This window comes from Tursiops truncatus, chromosome 10 (assembly GCF_011762595.2).
Source record: "Tursiops truncatus isolate mTurTru1 chromosome 10, mTurTru1.mat.Y, whole genome shotgun sequence".
In the NCBI taxonomy this organism is placed as follows: Eukaryota; Metazoa; Chordata; class Mammalia; order Artiodactyla; family Delphinidae; genus Tursiops; species Tursiops truncatus.
The window spans coordinates 51,360,470-51,378,797 of NC_047043.1; the positions used below are offsets into that span (position 1 = coordinate 51,360,470).

Consider the following 18,328-nt stretch of genomic DNA (forward strand, 5'->3'; position numbering starts at 1 on the left):
GGTACTTGTCATGAAGGCTCTCGGGTCAGCAGTAAACAAATAACAATATTATGAGCTAAGTCCCACAGAAGGAGATGTAACCTGAGCAAGGATTAACAGTCCCTCCACTAATAATTATCAGGGCAACCTAGCTCTTCCATTTCCTTGTCTGCCCCCAAGGCTCACAGAATGTTTGCCAGCCTGGTCCTAATCCGCAAGTCTGAATTTCTGACACAGTGCCCAGGATATTTACTTATGTGTCCTTTGCCTAATTAAATGATGGAAATTCCTCTTCTTCTGTGATTGTTTTTATCATTGGCTATTGCTTCATGAGCATAAGACTACTCTGCAGAAGCTCCATGATAACCACATATTGCAGTTAAGGTGATGGGAGAGTACAGTATTAACAGCAAGTGTCAACAAAACAGGAAATCGCCCATTATCTCAAAAACCTTTGGGTGAGATAATTGCCTCAATGTCCATACTTAGCACGAAAAACAAAAGGCTCTTTTTGGAGGTGGGCATTTGTCCCAAAGAGACAGATGAGATTCTTAGCACATTTAGTGTGAAGATAGATTTTACGAGACATGATGGAGATGGAGGGATTGGGTGGGACATGTTTTCTTCAAGTGTGAGTCGAAAAGAAAAATTCTCCCCTACCATTTTCCATAATAACAGCAATCAAGAAAAGAAAGAAGAAAGAAAGAAAACAAATTATCTAAGTTTCAAGAGTTGAGGAGGAAAATAAGTTCTTGTACTGCAGACTCCTGCAACAGAAGAATTCACCGGACCATGAACCAAGAGCTTTAACCAAAATTTTTAGAAACTGAGACCCGACTGAAATAAAAAGGTGTTTATTTGGGGGTTGTTAGGACTGTAGCCTGGGAGACACAGACTCAAGAAGCACCTGAATTTGTTCCGCCGGACTACAAAATGGGGGAGGCTGATAAAGGCAAAACCCACAAGGTTACCGTCAGTTACGAGAGTTGTTTATCGAGAATTAGAATTGGAGCTAGTGAGAAATAAGGGTGCTTGTTAAGATTGGTTGGGGTCTGAATATTTCTGGAATTCTCTATTGTCTGTCTAGACGTTGGATCTTTGTAGTTGCTGCTTCCCCCCTGAAGTACCTTCTGTTCTCTTCATTTCTATTCCTTTCTCCTTCTCTTATTCTCCACATGGCTCCACTCCAGGAGGCTTACCCTGACCAATCCCAGCTCCGCAACAGGTCCAGGACTAGATCCGGAATGTTCACAGCACGCTTGTCTTGTCCTTCGAATTGTCTTCCCCACAAACACTGCATCGTCCATTCACACATCTGTGTGCTCCTTGAGGGGCAAGAAATACGTCCTACTCAGTAGCATGGGGTTCAGAGTAAGTACTGAATGAACATTTATTGTATAAATGAAAACACTCCACTCATAGTTAAAGGTGAAGGGCACACCCACCCTAAAAGGGACACGACCTGAACCCCCGGGGAGTCCTCCCTGACACTTTTTGGGACACTTCATGACTTCAAAGGCCATGGAAAAGAGGACAGATGATCCAGAACGGCCCAATTACCTAGATAAAAATCCCATTGCTTAGTAAAAATTAAAGCCAAAGTGAAGTAAATTGGACAGAGTGCACGTCTTGCTCAGGAATCTAAATCCAAAGATAACAAAGAAGGAAACCAGACTTTAAGTGCAGTATACACTCCCATCACCTCACCCTGCCATATACTCTTGCCGGTGGAGGGTCACACAGTGGATTTCTAGTCTATGTTCAGAGTCACAATTCCCCTTTCGGTAATACCTGGTGGGACCCCTAAAGGCCAGTAATCTGCAAAAGAGACAAAAGAATCCAACTCATGAACACAGGCTAAACATACCCACTCTGGAGCAAGCACAGTGCTTTGCCAATGGGACCTCGGACCAAGGGTGAAGGGATTCAATTCATGCTCACCGGCTTCTCAGACTTTAGTGGGATGGACGTAAATCCACAAAAAGGACGCTCTAGAATTCCTTCCTGGAACACGCCCTCTCGGAACCTGGCTACTGAAGGCATAGAGAAGGCCATGGATGGAAGCTTTGGTTGACAATCCTAGCTGAGCTCAGCCTTCAGACATCCCAGCCCAAATGCCGTCTGGAGTGAAGGAACCTCCAGACGATTCCAGGACCCAGCAGAGGTCGCAGATGTCATGGAAGAGACAAGCCATCCTGCTGTGCCTGTCCCAATTCCTGATCCATGGAATCATGTACATCACAAAATAGTTTTTTATGCCACTTATGCAAATGTATTGAAGCAGTTTGATGTGTAGCAACAGACCACGACCAGTGTGGCATGCAGTGATGGGAAATGCCCTTTGGATTAGGAATTCAAGGTGTTGGCACCAGAAAGTTGCTTAAGTTTTGAGAACAGGTGAACAGAGGCCTTAAGGAAGTGGAGGACCCTGAGGTCTACACTGAGGTTTCTGAAGTCCATGCTGGATTTCAAGTGTTTTCTGTAGGCACAGGCTGCTCCCAGCAAGGCCAGGCTAGTGCTGGAGGGTCCTGATGGATGAAGCGCCTTCACCCTTTCTGTGGAGCCTCCCCCCTCTTTCCTGGTCTGGGTCCATGTTTGATACTAGACTGTCTCCTTGGCTTTGCGTCCTTCAGCCAAGCACGGCGCCCGGTCAGAAGAGCCAAGCTGTTGAACTGAACACAAGGAGCTCCAGGGAAAGGATGGTGTCTCCTGGTGGCTTTTCTTCCCTGCCCATCCCTCACGTTTCCAGATGATCAGTTACCTGCTTCTGTGGAGGAATGTGGTGGGAAAGAATGCAATTAGCCTTCAGGAAGCCCCTGCTCCATGGCAAGTGCCCTATGAGGCGCTTTTATGATTATTGCCTTTGATGTAAAAACTCCACAAGTGGGGACCCCACATAGGAGGTGAGGAAATGGGGGCTTAATAAGCGAATCACTTCCTTGAGACCACGTCGATGGTGAGTGATGGCGCGGGCGCACGCACCTGCGTTTCTGCCCCCAGCCTGTCCTGTTTCACTGGGGCAGGGGTGGGGTGGGACAGTGCTGCCGGCCTGAGGGCTCAGAGGCCTGGGCTTCTGGGCGGCTCCTCACATGTGGAAAACCCCTGGGGGTACAGAGCAGCTGTCTGCTGAGGAATCAGTTGAGAATCTTCCCTGGGCTTTTATAGACAACAGAGGGCTGCAGGGTGTCTAGTCAGCAAAACTCAGGACCCGAAGGCTGAAGGGCAGGGGACAACCTGGGAGGTTCCCTCCTGGGAACGTGCTCAGTCAGACCAAGAGCAGAGGCTGGGCTTAACCCAGAACTGCCTCAGCCTGTATCTGGACACCGACTGGACTTTCCTCACAGCCCACGAGCTACTAGGCCACCCGAGCCGTCTCTTCTGCCACAGACCAGACAGACTCCCTCAGAGCATTGACTGAAAAAGTGATTTCAGGAAATGACTTTTATGCTCATAAGGCAAGAAACAAAGACCACACAAGATCATTTCCTATGTGTGTCATCTGACAGAAGACCTATCGCTTGTTGGGGAAACAATGAAAAAAACCCAAACCCGGATGAACACGAAACAATTTCATTCTGAATAAACTGGATTTGCTGAGAAATAACAATGGACTGACTGAAAGACAAAAAGAGAGAGACACTGAGTAGCCTGACACAGAGCAGGATAAAGAGACAGAGGGCACAAACTCCAGTGCCACAGCGCTCCACCCAGGGGGACTCTGTCCCTTCTTCATCCCTTCCTTGCCTCAGACGAGATCTTCTGAAATTGTTTAGCAGTTTCTTAAAAAGTTGGACATACATTTATCATGTGACTAAACAATTCTACCCCTAGGTGCCTACCCAAGGGAAAGGAAAACAGTTGACCACACGAAGAGCTGTGCATGGAAGCTCAGGTCAGCATTATTCATGAGAGCCCCGAACTGGAAACAATCCAAATGCCCATAACCGACAAATGGATGTCCATACGTGGAATGCTCCTCAGCAGAAAAAAGGAAGAAATTTCTGATCACGCTACAACATGGGCAAACCTCAAACACATTATGCTGAGGGAAAGGAGTCAGACGCGGAAGACTTCATATTGTGATCCCAGTTCCATGAAATCCTGACAAACGGCAAAATGACAGTGATGGAAAACAGATGCGCGGTTCCCTGAAGTAGGGTGGAAATGAAGATCTTCTGCACTAGAGAACCTTCTGGGGTGAAAGAAGTGTTCTAAAACTGGATTGTGATGGTGGTTTACACCTGTGTAAGTTTAGTAAAACTCATCAAACTGAGTGAATTTTACGGTATGTAAATCACACTTCAATAACTCTGTTCAAAACAAGAGGTTCTGCAGGTTGTGCAGATCGGGGGAACATCTAAGCCAGGGGTACCAAGGAAAAGGCCACGATGTTCGCAAGGATGGCTGAAAATATGGTAACGTTCCAGGAACATCAGTGTTATGGTTGGGTTAGCTCAGGCCTGCTCAGAAAGCTTTGACATATTAAAACCAGCTTAAGATACATTTAATATAAAAGGTTTACATAGCAGGCAATAAAGGTGCTGCCCTTATTATTTTCAGAGGTAGCACCCTTCCACGGAGTTAAGAAATCAGGAATGATGGAAGGGGCATTGTATTTTAAGAACAACATTATAGAAGATGAAATGTATGCCCCTGAGAGGCAGTACGGAGAGCTGGATAGGTTTGGGTAGAGTCCAGGGTGGTACCATTTGTGTGTATCAAGATTCTGTTTTCCAGAACATAACATCCTGGACAAGGGTGAGAACCCTAAAAGATTCCCTCACATGAACCAGACAAAACACTCTGGCTTTGGACAGAGATAGACCAGATTGGAATCCAACTCCAGCTCTCGCTGACGTTTAAATGTTTTCATCTGTGAAGCGGGTTTACCGCTGCCTATCATAGGGTGCAGTTCTGAATATCGGATGAGAGAATGGAAGGGAAATGTACGCTCTGACGCGGTGGTTTCACTCCACTGCCTGAGCCTCTGGAGACTCCACGACAGGGAATCTCTGGGAAGGGGACGTGAAATGTACCAATGTACGTAAGGCTTTAAAAGGAATGGTCTCACATCTTCCCAAAACGTGTAGCTAGGCACAGTTCTTGAGTATCGTTTTCTAAGTTTTCAGTAACTTAGTAGTGGAAGAAAGAGTGATGCAGTGAGGCTGTGTGTGCAGGTAGCAACCCCTTCACCCTGTGGTCTGCCCAGTATCCAAAGGATGCAGGACATCCAGCAGAAGATGCTATGGAAGACAGTCCTGAGTTAAGTTCTGGTCTGTCTCAACTCATACTTGCCTCCGGCAGTGGCTCAACCAGAGTTTCCAAACTCCCTGTTGAATCCCAGACAGTCATCACTGATGTCTAGGAGACCGAGAAAAACACACTCCCGTAAAAGGTGTTGTAGATGAGCATCAGAAATTTTTCCTTTCTTCCTCCCTTCAAAAAATGTACATCTTCTCTGTACAGGATTTAAAATACAGGTAAGCAAAAAAGAAAAGGTAAACAATCTCTCAAACACCCACCACCCAGATATGCTCATACTGACAATTCTGTTTATGTTGCTGTGGTCCTCTCCTGTGGGAACATGAGCATGTGTCGATATATGACGAATGCAATGTGTGTCTAGACACCAGAGCCAGACAACCGGGGTTCAAACCGTATCTCTACCACTTGTAGACGTGTGACCTGGTAGATCGGGGAAGAGGACAATACGTTCCTCTGAGTCCTTGTGGGGGAGGAGTGGATTAGATATACAGTATGCTCAGAACTGGGCGTAGTGGAGGACAGTGCCCAAGGTCTGAGAGCAGGATGCCCCGGGCAGGACATGCATCTCACACAACGCCTGGTCTCTGCATGCCCACGTGTGTTCACGTGTCTACTGACGTTGAACAGGCCTGGGCTGAATGTGTGCATACATGCAGCTCTTATGTCTAAACACACAAAATGGGATCCAACTGAAGGCAACCTGCTTTTTTAACACCACTTACCATGATCTGCATCACCACTTTAGTGGCTCTGGGGTCTCCTACTGTACAGATGCACCATCCTATCTACGCTCTCCAACTGTCAATCCTTTGCATAATTATTTGGAGTTGTGTTTAAAGGCTCACCTAGTAGATATCACAGAGATTTAAAAGGAAGTCAAATAAAGATCAGAAAAGCAACAGTCCACTAGATCAAAACAAGACTATTTTCTACTCCTTTGAACCAACCTCAAGTTAGTGAAGTGGCTTATTCAGCCCACTCAAGTCTAGTTATGATTTAAATCAGAACCTATAATTTAATACCCGCTCAACATTAAAAACAGTAAGATCATTTGAATACAAATTTTATTTAATAAAAAGACTACATGATTTGTACAAAATAAAAATCGGGAACACCTTGAACGCTTCCATGCCAACTCTGCAAATGCCTCTGTGTGTTGCTGGGCTACCACCCTCACCCTACGTCCATGCAGCCAGACGGGGGTGCGGCAGGCACCGCCAGGCTGTAGGGAAACCTCAGGTGAGAACACACCTAACCTATTTTCCAGTCAAACTCTCCAGTGAATGCTGACCTTCCAAGGGGCATGTGAGGTATGAGCAAGGCTAGAATTCCAAAGGGTCACAGTCCTTGTCATCACACATGGTCCAGCCACGAGTCTTAGTGTTGGTCTGCAGGGACACGGCTGTGGGCCTTGGCTGCCCCGAGCACCGGCCTGTCCACGAACTCCACAGTGCACAGTTCTGGGCCACCGTCCCCACAGGGCGCACGCTCTAGCTCCAGCATGATGATGGTGTTTGGGGCCGAGGTCACCAGGATGTGCTGCGGCACGAACAAGGTCATCTGGGGGCCCCGTGCTGGCCAGTAGCGGCCAAGGTTAAAGCCATTAATCCACACCTGACCCTGGAGAGAGAGAAAACCATCAACCCAGCTGCACTGACCACCCTGGGGAGTGCGAGAGCCTCGGTGCAAGGGGGCCAGGGTGGGGAGGCGGGCAGTGTCCCCAGAAAGGAATTCTCCTGCCACAGGTCAGGCCCAGAGCCAGGCCAGGCCAGCGTGGGGTCCAGCATCCTGCTGAGATGTCCAGCCAAGTTGGGCAGGGGCTGGGTGGGAGAAGCCACAAAAGCTGCCCCTGGTACCCACCCTGCTTCAGGAAGAGATGTGTCTGGTCTCTTTGACTGGCTTCAGCACCACACATGTCAGCACTGGATGACACTGTGGCAGATGCACCCAGTTACTGGATTTCGTCCTGGGTCCAGGGCGGGGCAGGGGTCAGGTGCCTGTCGGCACACACCAGCCTCTGCCTGGCACCTCTGTAGGCAGCTGCCTCCCTGCCTCCTCAAGGAGAGGAGCTTTCTCTCTTTATTCTCCCCTCCTCCAGGCAGGTGGTGACCTCGCTGCCTCTGTGCACGAGATAAGCACGGGGCCTGCAGCCTGGGACACACAGGTCCTCTAGAAGGATGTGAAGGTCGCGGAGGGAGAGATGGGGGCCGCCCAGGCGGGTGTCTGTGTTCCTGCTGTGTTTTGGCAGTTTTCACACCAGCATCAGAATGAGAGTGGGGACTTGCTTCAAGGAGCAGAGGGGATCCTACATGCTGCAAAGACGACTTCCGTGAGTAGGAGAAGCTGCTTCCACCACAAAACTGAGAGGGAGGAGAAAGTCCTCAGGAATAGGGACCAGGCGCAGGTGTGTCTGCACAGCCTCTAGGCAGGAGCTAGGATTTGCTCACAGGTGGGACTTAGCAGTTGGATGAATAGATGGCCCCTTCTGTTACACAGAAAGAGAGCAAAGGAGGGGAGATCTCACACACACGACAGAGCAAGTGGGGAGAGAGAGAATACGTGGGAGAGGATGGGGGAAGGAAGGAAGAAGGAAGGGAGGGAGGGAGAAGTATAAAAATCGCTCCCACGGTGGCCCACATGTATTGGGGGACACCCTGGAGGAGGCCCAGTCCTGGCTGCCACCTGCAGCCCTGACCCAGCTGCAGAGCTACTCAGTTCTCACCTGGTTAACCCCAGGTGTCCCCTCAATGTCAGCTTCCTACCTGGGTTCAAATCTTACTCCTGCCACTTACTGGCTGTGTGACATTGGGCGGGTCCCCACTCTGGTACTCGGGGACCGTGAGGGTGGGAGGAGGCAGTGCCTGGCCCGTGGTCAGCGTGGCATGAGAGCACCCCTCACACCAGCACAGTGAAAAGACCTTGGCCTCCACAGGTCCACGAAAGGAGGCCAGTGATGGAAAGCCACCTGTCTGTTGGGATAAGTCATTTAGAAAAAGGGTGACAGATTCACAATTCTCAGAATTATTTTACTCTTGTTTTTACCACGGGATATGCTATCTCGATCCATCCTGAAGGTACACGCAACGACAGCCTCACTAGGTTTTATCAGTTGAAGATCTGGCAGCGCCCTGTTTCCGCAGTATTAGAGAACAGCAGAACTTGACTTTTGCGGTCGAGGGGGAACGATGGGCTCCAAGGGGGAGTGCGAGAGGGCTCGGTGAGTAGCACACAAGGGCTGGCCTGGACGACAGGGGCTCCACACTGCATCCCAGCCACGGCCATGCTGAGGGTCAGTCCCTTCTAAGATGCTACCCCCTCACATCCCTCGTGCTGCACCGGGCATGTCCACCTGGAAGCTGGGGACCGGGTCCCGAGTCCCCTGTGTCGGTTATTGGGACCTGGGAGCGCAGGGTGGAAATAGGCTCCCCTGGCTCCCTCCAGGGTTAGGGGATGCAACTCACCCGGGCAAGGAGACAGGGTGCAGCGAGCAGGGGCCCTGGGAGCAGAACGCTCCCCGAGCAAGGAGTAACTTGCTTGACACTGGAAGGTGGAAGGGAGCCGGGACACTGCTGGGGGTTTTCACGGTTAAACGAGGAACTGACAGAACCAGGCACCTGTGGGCTCAGCTCACCCTTGGTCCAGGTCCAGCTCATCCTCCTAAACGCTGCCCTGCCAACCAACAGTGCAGTAACTGCACAGACAACAGCCCCAAAGGCCTCCCGTGAGCTTCCCAGGGTACCCCTTGCTTCTGGGAGTCCCCAGAGAAGCCGACTGGACCAAATCGGGAGGGTGATGAGCGTTTCTGCCTTTGATTGTCTGGTCCTTCTTCCAACTTTCACTTCTCCAGCTACCCCCATGTTTCTGGAAGGTTCAACTCCCACTAGCGAACACTCGTGGTGGCCCCACTTCCCAGACTACTCTGTGACCGAGGGATGTAACCCGCAATTGTCACTCCTAGCTGCACATCAAAGGTGATACAATTTTTCTCCTGATTCTCCTTCATTTGCGCGATCTGTTCTAGTTATTCTTTTTTTTTTTTTTTTTTTTTTTTGCGGTATACGGTCCTCTCACTGTTGTGGCCTCTCCCGTTGCGGAGCGGGCGCGCAGGCTCAGCGGCCATGGCTCACGGGCCCAGCCGCTCTGTGGCATGTGGGATCCCCCCGGACCGGGGCACGAACCCGCGTCCCCTGCATCGGCAGGCGGACTCTCAACCACGGCGCCACCAGGGAAGCCCTGTTCTAGTTATTCTTTTCTCCAGCAAATTATCACCTGTGGCCTATTTTAAGCCTTCAGCTCCCACGTGGACTCTTTTATTGGCTGCGTGCCACACCGTGTGGGATCTTAGTTCCCTGACCAGGGATCAATTTCGTGCCCTCTGCAGTGAAAGCGTGGAGTCTTAATCACTGGACTGCCAGGGAAGTCCCTGGACTCTGTCTTTTAACTTGCCCAAGTGACTCCAACACGTAGGCATCCTGCCTGGCACCTTCCCCCCAACTTTCCCAAAACCCAGGGTTACACTGTCTTTGGTTTTGGTTAATTCTCCAAAGCTATGAAAGTCTTCAGGACAAACTTCCCCTCTACTCTCAGTCCTTAACAGAATGGACATTCAATGAAGCCTGTGATGGCTTGGTTGCCCTTCCAAGAGAGAGGAATGAAGGATTGGGAAAGCACAGGTCGTGGTACACAGCTCCGAGGCATCGCTGGTCAACGGAACTGTCTGCAGAGATGGAGAGCTCGGCGACGCCGTGTGCCCTGACAGCGGCTCCTGAGCACCTGCGGTGTGGCTGGTGTAAGGAACTGAACCTTCACTTTGCATTAATTCAAATGTAAGCGTAAAAGAGCCACACGTGGTCAGTGGCTGCCGTGCTGGGCAGCACAGCTGAGCTGAGCGAACGGCCGTCACTCCATCATCAGTCCGGTGTCCCCGCTCCTCTCCACCCTCATGGCCAGTCCTCCAGAGCACGTCCCAGGCAGCGCTGACCCAGCCTCCTGCAGCTGCCCCCCCAGGTTGGCCCCCGGACTTCCTCTAACTCTAGATACCAGGCTGCACACAGCAGCCACATAAAAATAAGACAATTTTCACACGTTTCTGCTTTAATCTCCTGAGTGGCCAACAGGCACATCCTCTCACCCTTGCTCCCAGCTCCCCACTTCCCCACTCCGCACGCCAGGCTTGCTCACCTGTGCACCAAGCATCCCCTGCGCCTGCAAGAGTGTCCCTCACACCTGAAGCCTTCAGATCCCTCAAGTCTCCACCCCATCATCACCTCCTCGGAGAGAAGGAGCATATCATCCCCTCCTCGATTCTGGGCCTTCCATTCCATCACTCACTCTCCCTTTAATTTCTTTCTTCTAGTTACTGTCAGTGTTTGAAATTTTGGTCATTTGTCTCATTACTGGTTTATCAGCTATTTCCAGCAGAGACTCTATGAAGGAAAAGGTTGAGTCTGTCTTGTTCAGAGAGAGCTTCTCAGCACCTAGCAGAGAGACAGTCAATATACACCAGTGTTGACTCAGTAAATAACACTGGAGGATAATTCTGCCTGGGGAGAGACTCAGCCCTACTCAAAGATACTTCATGCCCCTCCACTCTCAGCTTAAGAATTTTAGAGAATACTGCTTACTGGAAGAACAATGCAATATTTGCTTTCCCCTTGATTAACACTTTAAAAGAGTCAAACTTAAAAAAAATCGATTTTAAAAAACATATACACTCTGGGACTTCCCTGGTGGCACAGTGGTTAAGAATCCACCTACCAATGTAGAGGACACGGGTTTGAGCCCTGGTCCAGGAAGATCCCACATGCCCCGGAACAACTAAGTCCGTGTGCCACAACTCCTGAGCCTGCGCTCTACAGCCCACAAGCCACAACTACTGAGCCCACATGCCTAGAGCCCATGCTCCACAACAAGAGAAGCCACTGCAATGAGAAGCCAGTGCACCGCAATGAAGTGTACCCCTGCTCGCATAACTAGAGAAAGCCGTGCACAGCAACGAGGACCCAACGCAGCCAAAAACAAATAAATGAAATAAATGAACTTATAAAACAAACAAACAAACATATACACTCTGATATTTATTTATTTATTTTTTGCAGTATGTGGGCCTCTCACTGTTGTGGCCTCTCCCATTGTGGAGCACAGGCTCCGGACACGCAGGCTCAGCGACCACGGTTCACGGGCCCAGCCACTCCGCGGCATGTGGGATCTTCCCGGACTGGGGCACGAACTCATGTCCCCTGCATTGGTAGGTGGACTCTCAACCACTGAGCCACCAGAGAAGCCCTACACTCTGATTTTTGTTTCTCTTTTAAAAGTAATGCTGAAATTATTGGTGGAGGGGAGAGTAGGCACATGTGATCTAGAAGTAGACACACTCTTTTTTTTTTTTTCTTTTGGCCGCTCCGTGCAGCTTGTACGATCCTAGTTCCCCGACCAGGGATCAAATCCATGCCCCCTGCAGTGGACGCACGGAGTCCTAACCACTGGACTGCCAGGGGAGTCCCTAAAAGTAGACATACTCTTAATTAATACAGGGAGCCTCACTGAGGTGGAGCATCTGTAGAGTGAACCCAGTGGCTTCTGGGGCTTCCTGTGGTTGTCCCAGCCGAAATATCTCCATGACAAAGGCTGACTTTCTCTGACCACGGCTTGACCCCTGGCTGACTCCAGCTCTCTGCTATTATCACCAAGGTGGTAATAGTTCCAATGACGGATAGGAAGTGCCTGACCTACTCTGTGTTGTCAGACAGACATGTGTCTGCTTGTCTGTTTTAAATTCTCTAGATTAATAGAACCCTCTGATAAGAACGCAAAGCAAAAGAGTCAATCCTGGGGCTTCCCTGGTGGCGCAGTGGTTGAGAATCTGCCTGCCAATGCAGGGGACACGGGTGTGAGCCCTGGTCTGGGAGGATCCCACATGCCGCGGACCAACCAGGCCCGTGCGCCACAGCTGCTGAGCCTGCGTGTCTGGAGCCTGGGCTCCGCAACAGGGGGTCGCGACAGTGAGAGGCCCGTGCACCGCGATGAAGAATGGCCCCCGCTCACCGCAACTAGAGAAAGCCCTCGCACAGAAACGAAGACCCAACACAGCCAAAAATAAATAAATAAATAAAAGAGTCAATCCTGGTTTAAGTAATAGCTTTAAAGTTTTCAGATGTGGTCAGGAGTTCCTTTAGCAACACCAAACTTGGGTTGAATGTCGACTCTGTCCTACTCTGGAAAAAGATATTTAGACACTTGGAGGACTTAACATGGAAAAGACAAAGTTTCATTTCTCAAGGTTAGAAGGCTCTCACCACACACAATTCATGAGTATTTATGGTGCCAACTTGGGAGGGAAAAAAAACGGAAAAAAAAGGGAAAAATAGTGAGAGATAAGACATTAAATAAACCTCCATGAAGTACACAGGGGAAAAACAAAATCTCCCCTTCCTTCAGACCCCAAGGGGGTCTGTAGTTGATGCAAATCCTTTGCTTCCTCCTTGGTCTTAAGAGTAAAAATGTTAAAGAACTTTATGGTTTCTCTGTATTTTGGGACGGACCCAGATAGAATCGAAGCCATGAAAACACAGAATATTAGCCTAAAAGATGAGTCACTTCCTCCTCTCAGCAAACCCCAGAGATAAATTCCTTCCTTCTCAACTCCCCCAGAGTGCCACCATTGCTTGATCTTTTTACGGAGCATCTCACCTAACGACAGTCATCACGCGTTCTCACGCGCCTGGAATGAGGCTAGGAACTGGGGAGTGAAAACCACCTCCAGGCAGCCGTATACTATTTGTCACAAAGTCCATGCACTAAAATTTGTAGGAGACCCTCCTTCACTCAGAGCCTATTTACTCCTGTTTACACACAATTCTTACAAGTTTTGTTACTAAATTAATATATATTTGTGCAAAGGAGTCTGATTATGTAGTTTCCAAGTTCACAGGACTTGTGACTAGAAACAACGAATCAGGTGGAAATAGTAGATTTTGTCGGGGGTAAGAATAACTGTAAATCAGGCCAAAAAAAGTTGAAAAAAATCATCAAATTCAGAATGAAAGTAGGGTCAAACCTTGCTAAGACTTTACGGCAGACTGCAGAAATAGCCACAATTCTGTGCAGCTTCTCCTATCAGGAGGTAGAGTCTGTTTCTCCATCCCTTGGATGGGGCTGGCCTAGTGACTTGTTTTGGGCAAAGAACATGGAAGAAGTGACATGTGAATTCTGACTTGGGTCTTAAGAAACCCTGCACATCTGCCTTCTTTCTTTGAACCCTGCCAGTCACCATATGAACAAGCCAGGGCTGGCTTGGTGGGTGATGAGAGAGATGTGGACCAATCTCTGTGGCCTCAGCAGACGGCCAGCCAGCCCCCAGGAGGAGGGCCTCCTCCCTGACTAGAAGGCCCTGCCCATCTGAGACCAGCAGAAGAACCACCACCCAGTCTACCAACACTCCAAATCAGGACCTAAATAAATGGTTTTGGTTTGAAACCACTAAGTTTGGGGTGGTTTGTTAAGCAGCAAAAGCTAACTGATACACAGCTCCACGGCCTCAAGGTACAGTAGCATGCTGCTTTTTAGTAAAGTAAATGATGTCACTGAACCCGATTTAGCAAGAGTAGGATCATCCTCTACTAGTCAGTTCCTCTTTCACTAATCAGTCACCAAATCCCGTTAGGGCTACCTCTGTCGTGTCCGTGCCTCTCTCAGGGTTGTTGTTAAGTCATAGTGAGAGGACACAGGTGAGCACTCAGCACAGTGGCTGGTGTGCAGGGAGTGCTCCATGATGAGTCGGCTGGTATTATTTCCCACAGCTGGGCCCCCTCTCCATCCCCCCCCCGCCACCCACCACTGCTGCACTAAAGTCCAGCTTCCTTCCTTGTCCTTGGACCACTTCTCCTGCAGAAGAGTAGGTTTCAGGGGAATGAGGAGGAAGGGTCTGTCTTATATGTATCGGGTGGGAGGTGCCTCTGAGGCCTCCGGTAGCTGGTCCACCCTGGTGCTTGGATGTGGTGTTCCCGGTCCTCAAAAGTGGTGAGTTGGAGCTGAAAATTTGGGTGTTACCAGCACATCTGAGGATGACCTCCCACGAAAATGTAAGAAGAGGGCCCAGGATCAAGTCCTGAGAACTGAAACACAGACACAGAAAGAGAAGCCTGAGGAGGAATGAAGATGGGGAGGGAAACCAGAAGTTTGGTCACAGACGTCAGGATAGCTTCAAGGGAGGGAGTGGTTACCTATGTCAGATGTTACTTGCCAAGATGTTAAGTGAGAAATGTCTGGGGTGTCACTATGTGCGTGTTGGTGGCCTCGGCGGGGACAGTTTCCGAGGAGTGTGGGAGCAGAGTTCCTCCCCATCGTCCTCCACTCAGAGTCAGTTCTACAGGTTGGGTCCTTTCCTAACAGCCCCAAGCCTGGGACAGGCACCAAAAGCACACCTTTAACTTACATTGTACCCCACCTCCCCATCTGTACAGAATTATCCGTATAGACTCAAGACTGACAGGTCTTCTAGAGTATGGCCATCGGGTCTGGAAACAGAGATGACAATATTGCATTGTACTGAGTGAAGCTTTCCTTTTTGCTGTGTTGCGGGCTTTGGTGGCCAAGAGCAGACAGCTCCTCTTGGATGAACAGGAAGTACTTGAGACTGAACATGCTCAACATAGGGCCTCCGGTCCCCACCTGTGCTGCTCAGTCACCCCTCTCAGAGGCTGACAGCTCCATCCCTCCAGTTGTGTAGGCTCCAAACTCTGGAATCCTGCTTCTGAACAACCAGCTGTAAGCTGGGGGTTCCCACGCACCCCTCCTCAGGTTCAATAGTTTGCTAGAATGGCTCACAGAACACAGAAAAACATTTTACAGATATTTATGGGCTTATTATAAAGGCTACAACTCAGGAATGGCCAGATGGAAAAGATTCATAGGGCAATGTAGGAGGGTGGCTGAGCTCCCAGCCCTCTCCAGGTGCACCTCCTGTCCAGGTGTACCTCCCACCCAGGTGTACCACCCAGCACTTGAATGTTTTCACTAACCCAGAAGCTCCCCGAATCTTGTTGTTCTAGAGTTTTTATAGAATTCCATCTCCAGTCCCCCATGTTGGCTTTAGAGATTGGGGGTGGGGCTGAAAGTTCCAACCCTCTAATCACATCATCTTTCTGGTGACCAGGCCTCCGGATAGGCCTGGTCACCAGAAAGACCAATTGATTAGAGAGCTGGAAATTTCAAAGGCAAGATGCAAAAAAAGAGTCTCAAAATAGAAGGGATTTCTGTCAGCTCTTTGTTACAAATTCTTTTATTTAGTGATTTTTTTTTACATCTTCAAAGAGGGAATGTTTGCCTTTAAAGAATAAAATTGCTTTCTGTCCGTATTCTATGTTGATTCTTAACATTCAAAGCTTAATTCTGGTAGAGGAAAAGCAGGAAGTTATCCCACCCCTCTCATTGCCAGGCTTTGCTAGGCACCCAGATGTACTGCGAGTGGTAAAAAAATGCAGGAAGGCTACACAGGATATTCATGTGAGATTATCCACACGCATCTGAAGGAGAGATAAACAGCACACACGTCACTGCAGCGACAGAGCACGACATCTTAGGTCTGGCACATCTGACCCAGCTGGAGCACTGAAGAACAGTGCCTACTGCGGGGAGTTTGCATCAGACGAGAGCTCTGTGCGGACAAAGCGCTGGCCTGTGTCTCTGGGATGGAGCAAAACATGCCTGACCGCTTCCCACTGAAATCCCTGTTGACATTGGGGCATTTAACGAGAAAGCCACATCTGACTTAAGAAAGGCTGAGTAATCAGAAGTGAGTTTTTTAATCTCCTGAATCACCCTTATCAGTGACTTCATTCACTCCATCAAGGTAGTTTCTCTACAGCAAGTGAATAGCATAAGTCAAGAGGCTGGGACAGGGGCCTGACAGGGACTCCCTGCTGGAGATGGATGGAGCAGGGTTAGCGCCTGGAGGCACTTGGAAAGGCCTGGAGCATTGGAAACGGCCCAGGCTTCAGGCAGTCCATCCCCAACGCACCCCAGAGCTGGCCCAGGACTGTCCTTGGCAACAGGGACCACTGCTCGCTGGAAAATAACAGAAAACACACATGCTCTGTCCTATGTATGATACACGTATGTCCTCTGACCTTCAGACCCGTGCAACCCAGGTCCACAAAGCCTGTGGATGGGCCTTTTTGCAGGTGTGTGTGTAAAGCTTTATTGAGTTATAATTCACATATCATACAATTCCCTCATTTCAAGTGTACAATTCAGTGGTTATTAGTTTACTACAGAGCTACTATCACTCCGAAGAGAAACGCTGCACTCTTTAGTATTTACTCCCCATCTCCCCCCAATACCCCCTTCTCCCTGCTCTAGGCAACCACTGATCTTCCCATATCTAGAGATCTGCCTGTTCTGGACATTTCTTTTTTCTTTTCTTTTTTTTTTTTGGCTGTGTTGTGCGGCATGCAGGATCTTAGTTCTGCGACCAGGGATGGAACCTGTGCCCCCTGCAGTGGAAGTGTGGAGTCCTAACCACTGAACCTCCAGGAAAGTCCCTGTTCTGGACATTTCATATACATGCAATTATACTGTATGTATGGTTTGTGACTAGCTTTTTTCACTGCACATGTTTTCAAGGCTCATCCATGTTGTAACATCGATAAGTATTTTATTTATTTATTTATTTATTTATTTTCATTGCCAAATAATTTTCCATTATGTGAGTAGACCAGATTTTGTTTATGCATTCATTAGCTGATGGGCATTTGGGTTTTTCGAACTTTTGGTTGATTTTGGATAATTTTGGATACTACTGCTGTGAACATTTGTGTACTCATTTTTTTTTTTTTTGCGGTACGCGGACCTCTCACTGCTGTGGCCTCTCCCGCTGCAGGGCGCAGGCTCCGGACACGCAGGCTCAGCGGCCATGACTCACGGGCCCAGCCGCTCTGCGGCATGTGGGATCTTCCCGGACCGGGGCACGAACCCGCGTCCCCTGCATCGGCAGGCGGACCCTCAACCACTGTGCCACCAGGGAAGCCCTGTGTACTCATTTTTGATCGGACATATAAATTAGATGGGCTTCTGGGGTTCCAAACCCCTTGACACATTCATAAATATTGTGTGTACACGTACTTTTCAAGCATGACGGTGCAGAAAATCCATCAGACTGACTAAGTAAGTAAAGAGCTTCTGCCTGGATAATTAGCACAATCTCCCAGCTGGCCCTCGAGGCCCCGTACATGCTGCCTGCCTTTTCGTGTGGGCCTTCAAGTCAGACAGACCTGGGGCTGGGGAGCCTTTCCACCACCATGTCTGTACCTCACACACGATACTGAGGTCTCTGAGGCTCTACCTGCTCATCTGCAAACTGGAGACACTATCAGGACATCCTACCACAGGGGCCTCCTTTGATGATTAGGAAGATAGTGTCTCTTAAGTGCCGAGCAAAACTCCTGGGTCAGTAACTCCTGGGTGTGACACTTCTATATGACCTGGCCAAGGCAAAACCCCTTGACCTCAAAAACATCCTATGCTTCTCCATTTCCTTATTTTAAAATTTTTTTAATTAAAATTTTTTTTTTTTTTTTTGTGGTATGTGGGCCTCTCACCGCTGTGGCCTCTCCTGCTGCGGAGCACAGGCTCCGGATATGCAGGCCCAGCGGCCATGGCTCACGGGCCCAGCCGCTCCGCGGCACGTGGGATCCTCCCGGACCGGGGCACGAACCCGTGTCCCCTGCATCGGCAGGTGGACTCTCAACCATTGCGCCACCAGGGAGGCCCCATTTCTTCATTTTTCCATCTACTGTTCTTTCACCTGAAATTCTCTCCTTGACAAAGCCTCCAATTCCGATGAAGGACCATCCATCCTTCAGGTGTGTTTCAAGCTCCATCTGAGCCCCCTAGCCCTGTTCATAACCCCTGTGACAGATAATGTTCTCTTTCTACTTTGCATCTCCTGAAGGTTGTTTCTCTTAAGGCACTAAACTGACACCACCTGGTGAGCAATGGTTTGTGCTGGGTCTTCTCATTGGCCTTGGCCCTGTACCCAGAGCGCCAGCCAAGCCCCTCTTCACCAACAGGACCACCCAAGGGC

The 18,328-nt window shown here is 49.4% G+C and overlaps 1 protein-coding gene across 2 annotated transcripts in view; it reads right to left on the reverse strand.

Moving 5' to 3' along the window:
* Window positions 1-6,291: 6,291 nt before the first annotated feature.
* GLB1 (galactosidase beta 1) overlaps window positions 6,292-18,328 on the reverse strand; it is an 88,758-nt gene continuing 76,721 nt past the window's right edge. For both annotated transcript variants that reach the window (XM_019946911.3, XM_073810952.1), the window contains one exon: window positions 6,292-6,864. In XM_019946911.3, coding sequence (XP_019802470.2) covers window positions 6,622-6,864 — 243 coding nt within the window. In that variant the 3' untranslated portion in view covers window positions 6,292-6,621. The remainder of the gene's footprint in view (window positions 6,865-18,328) is intronic.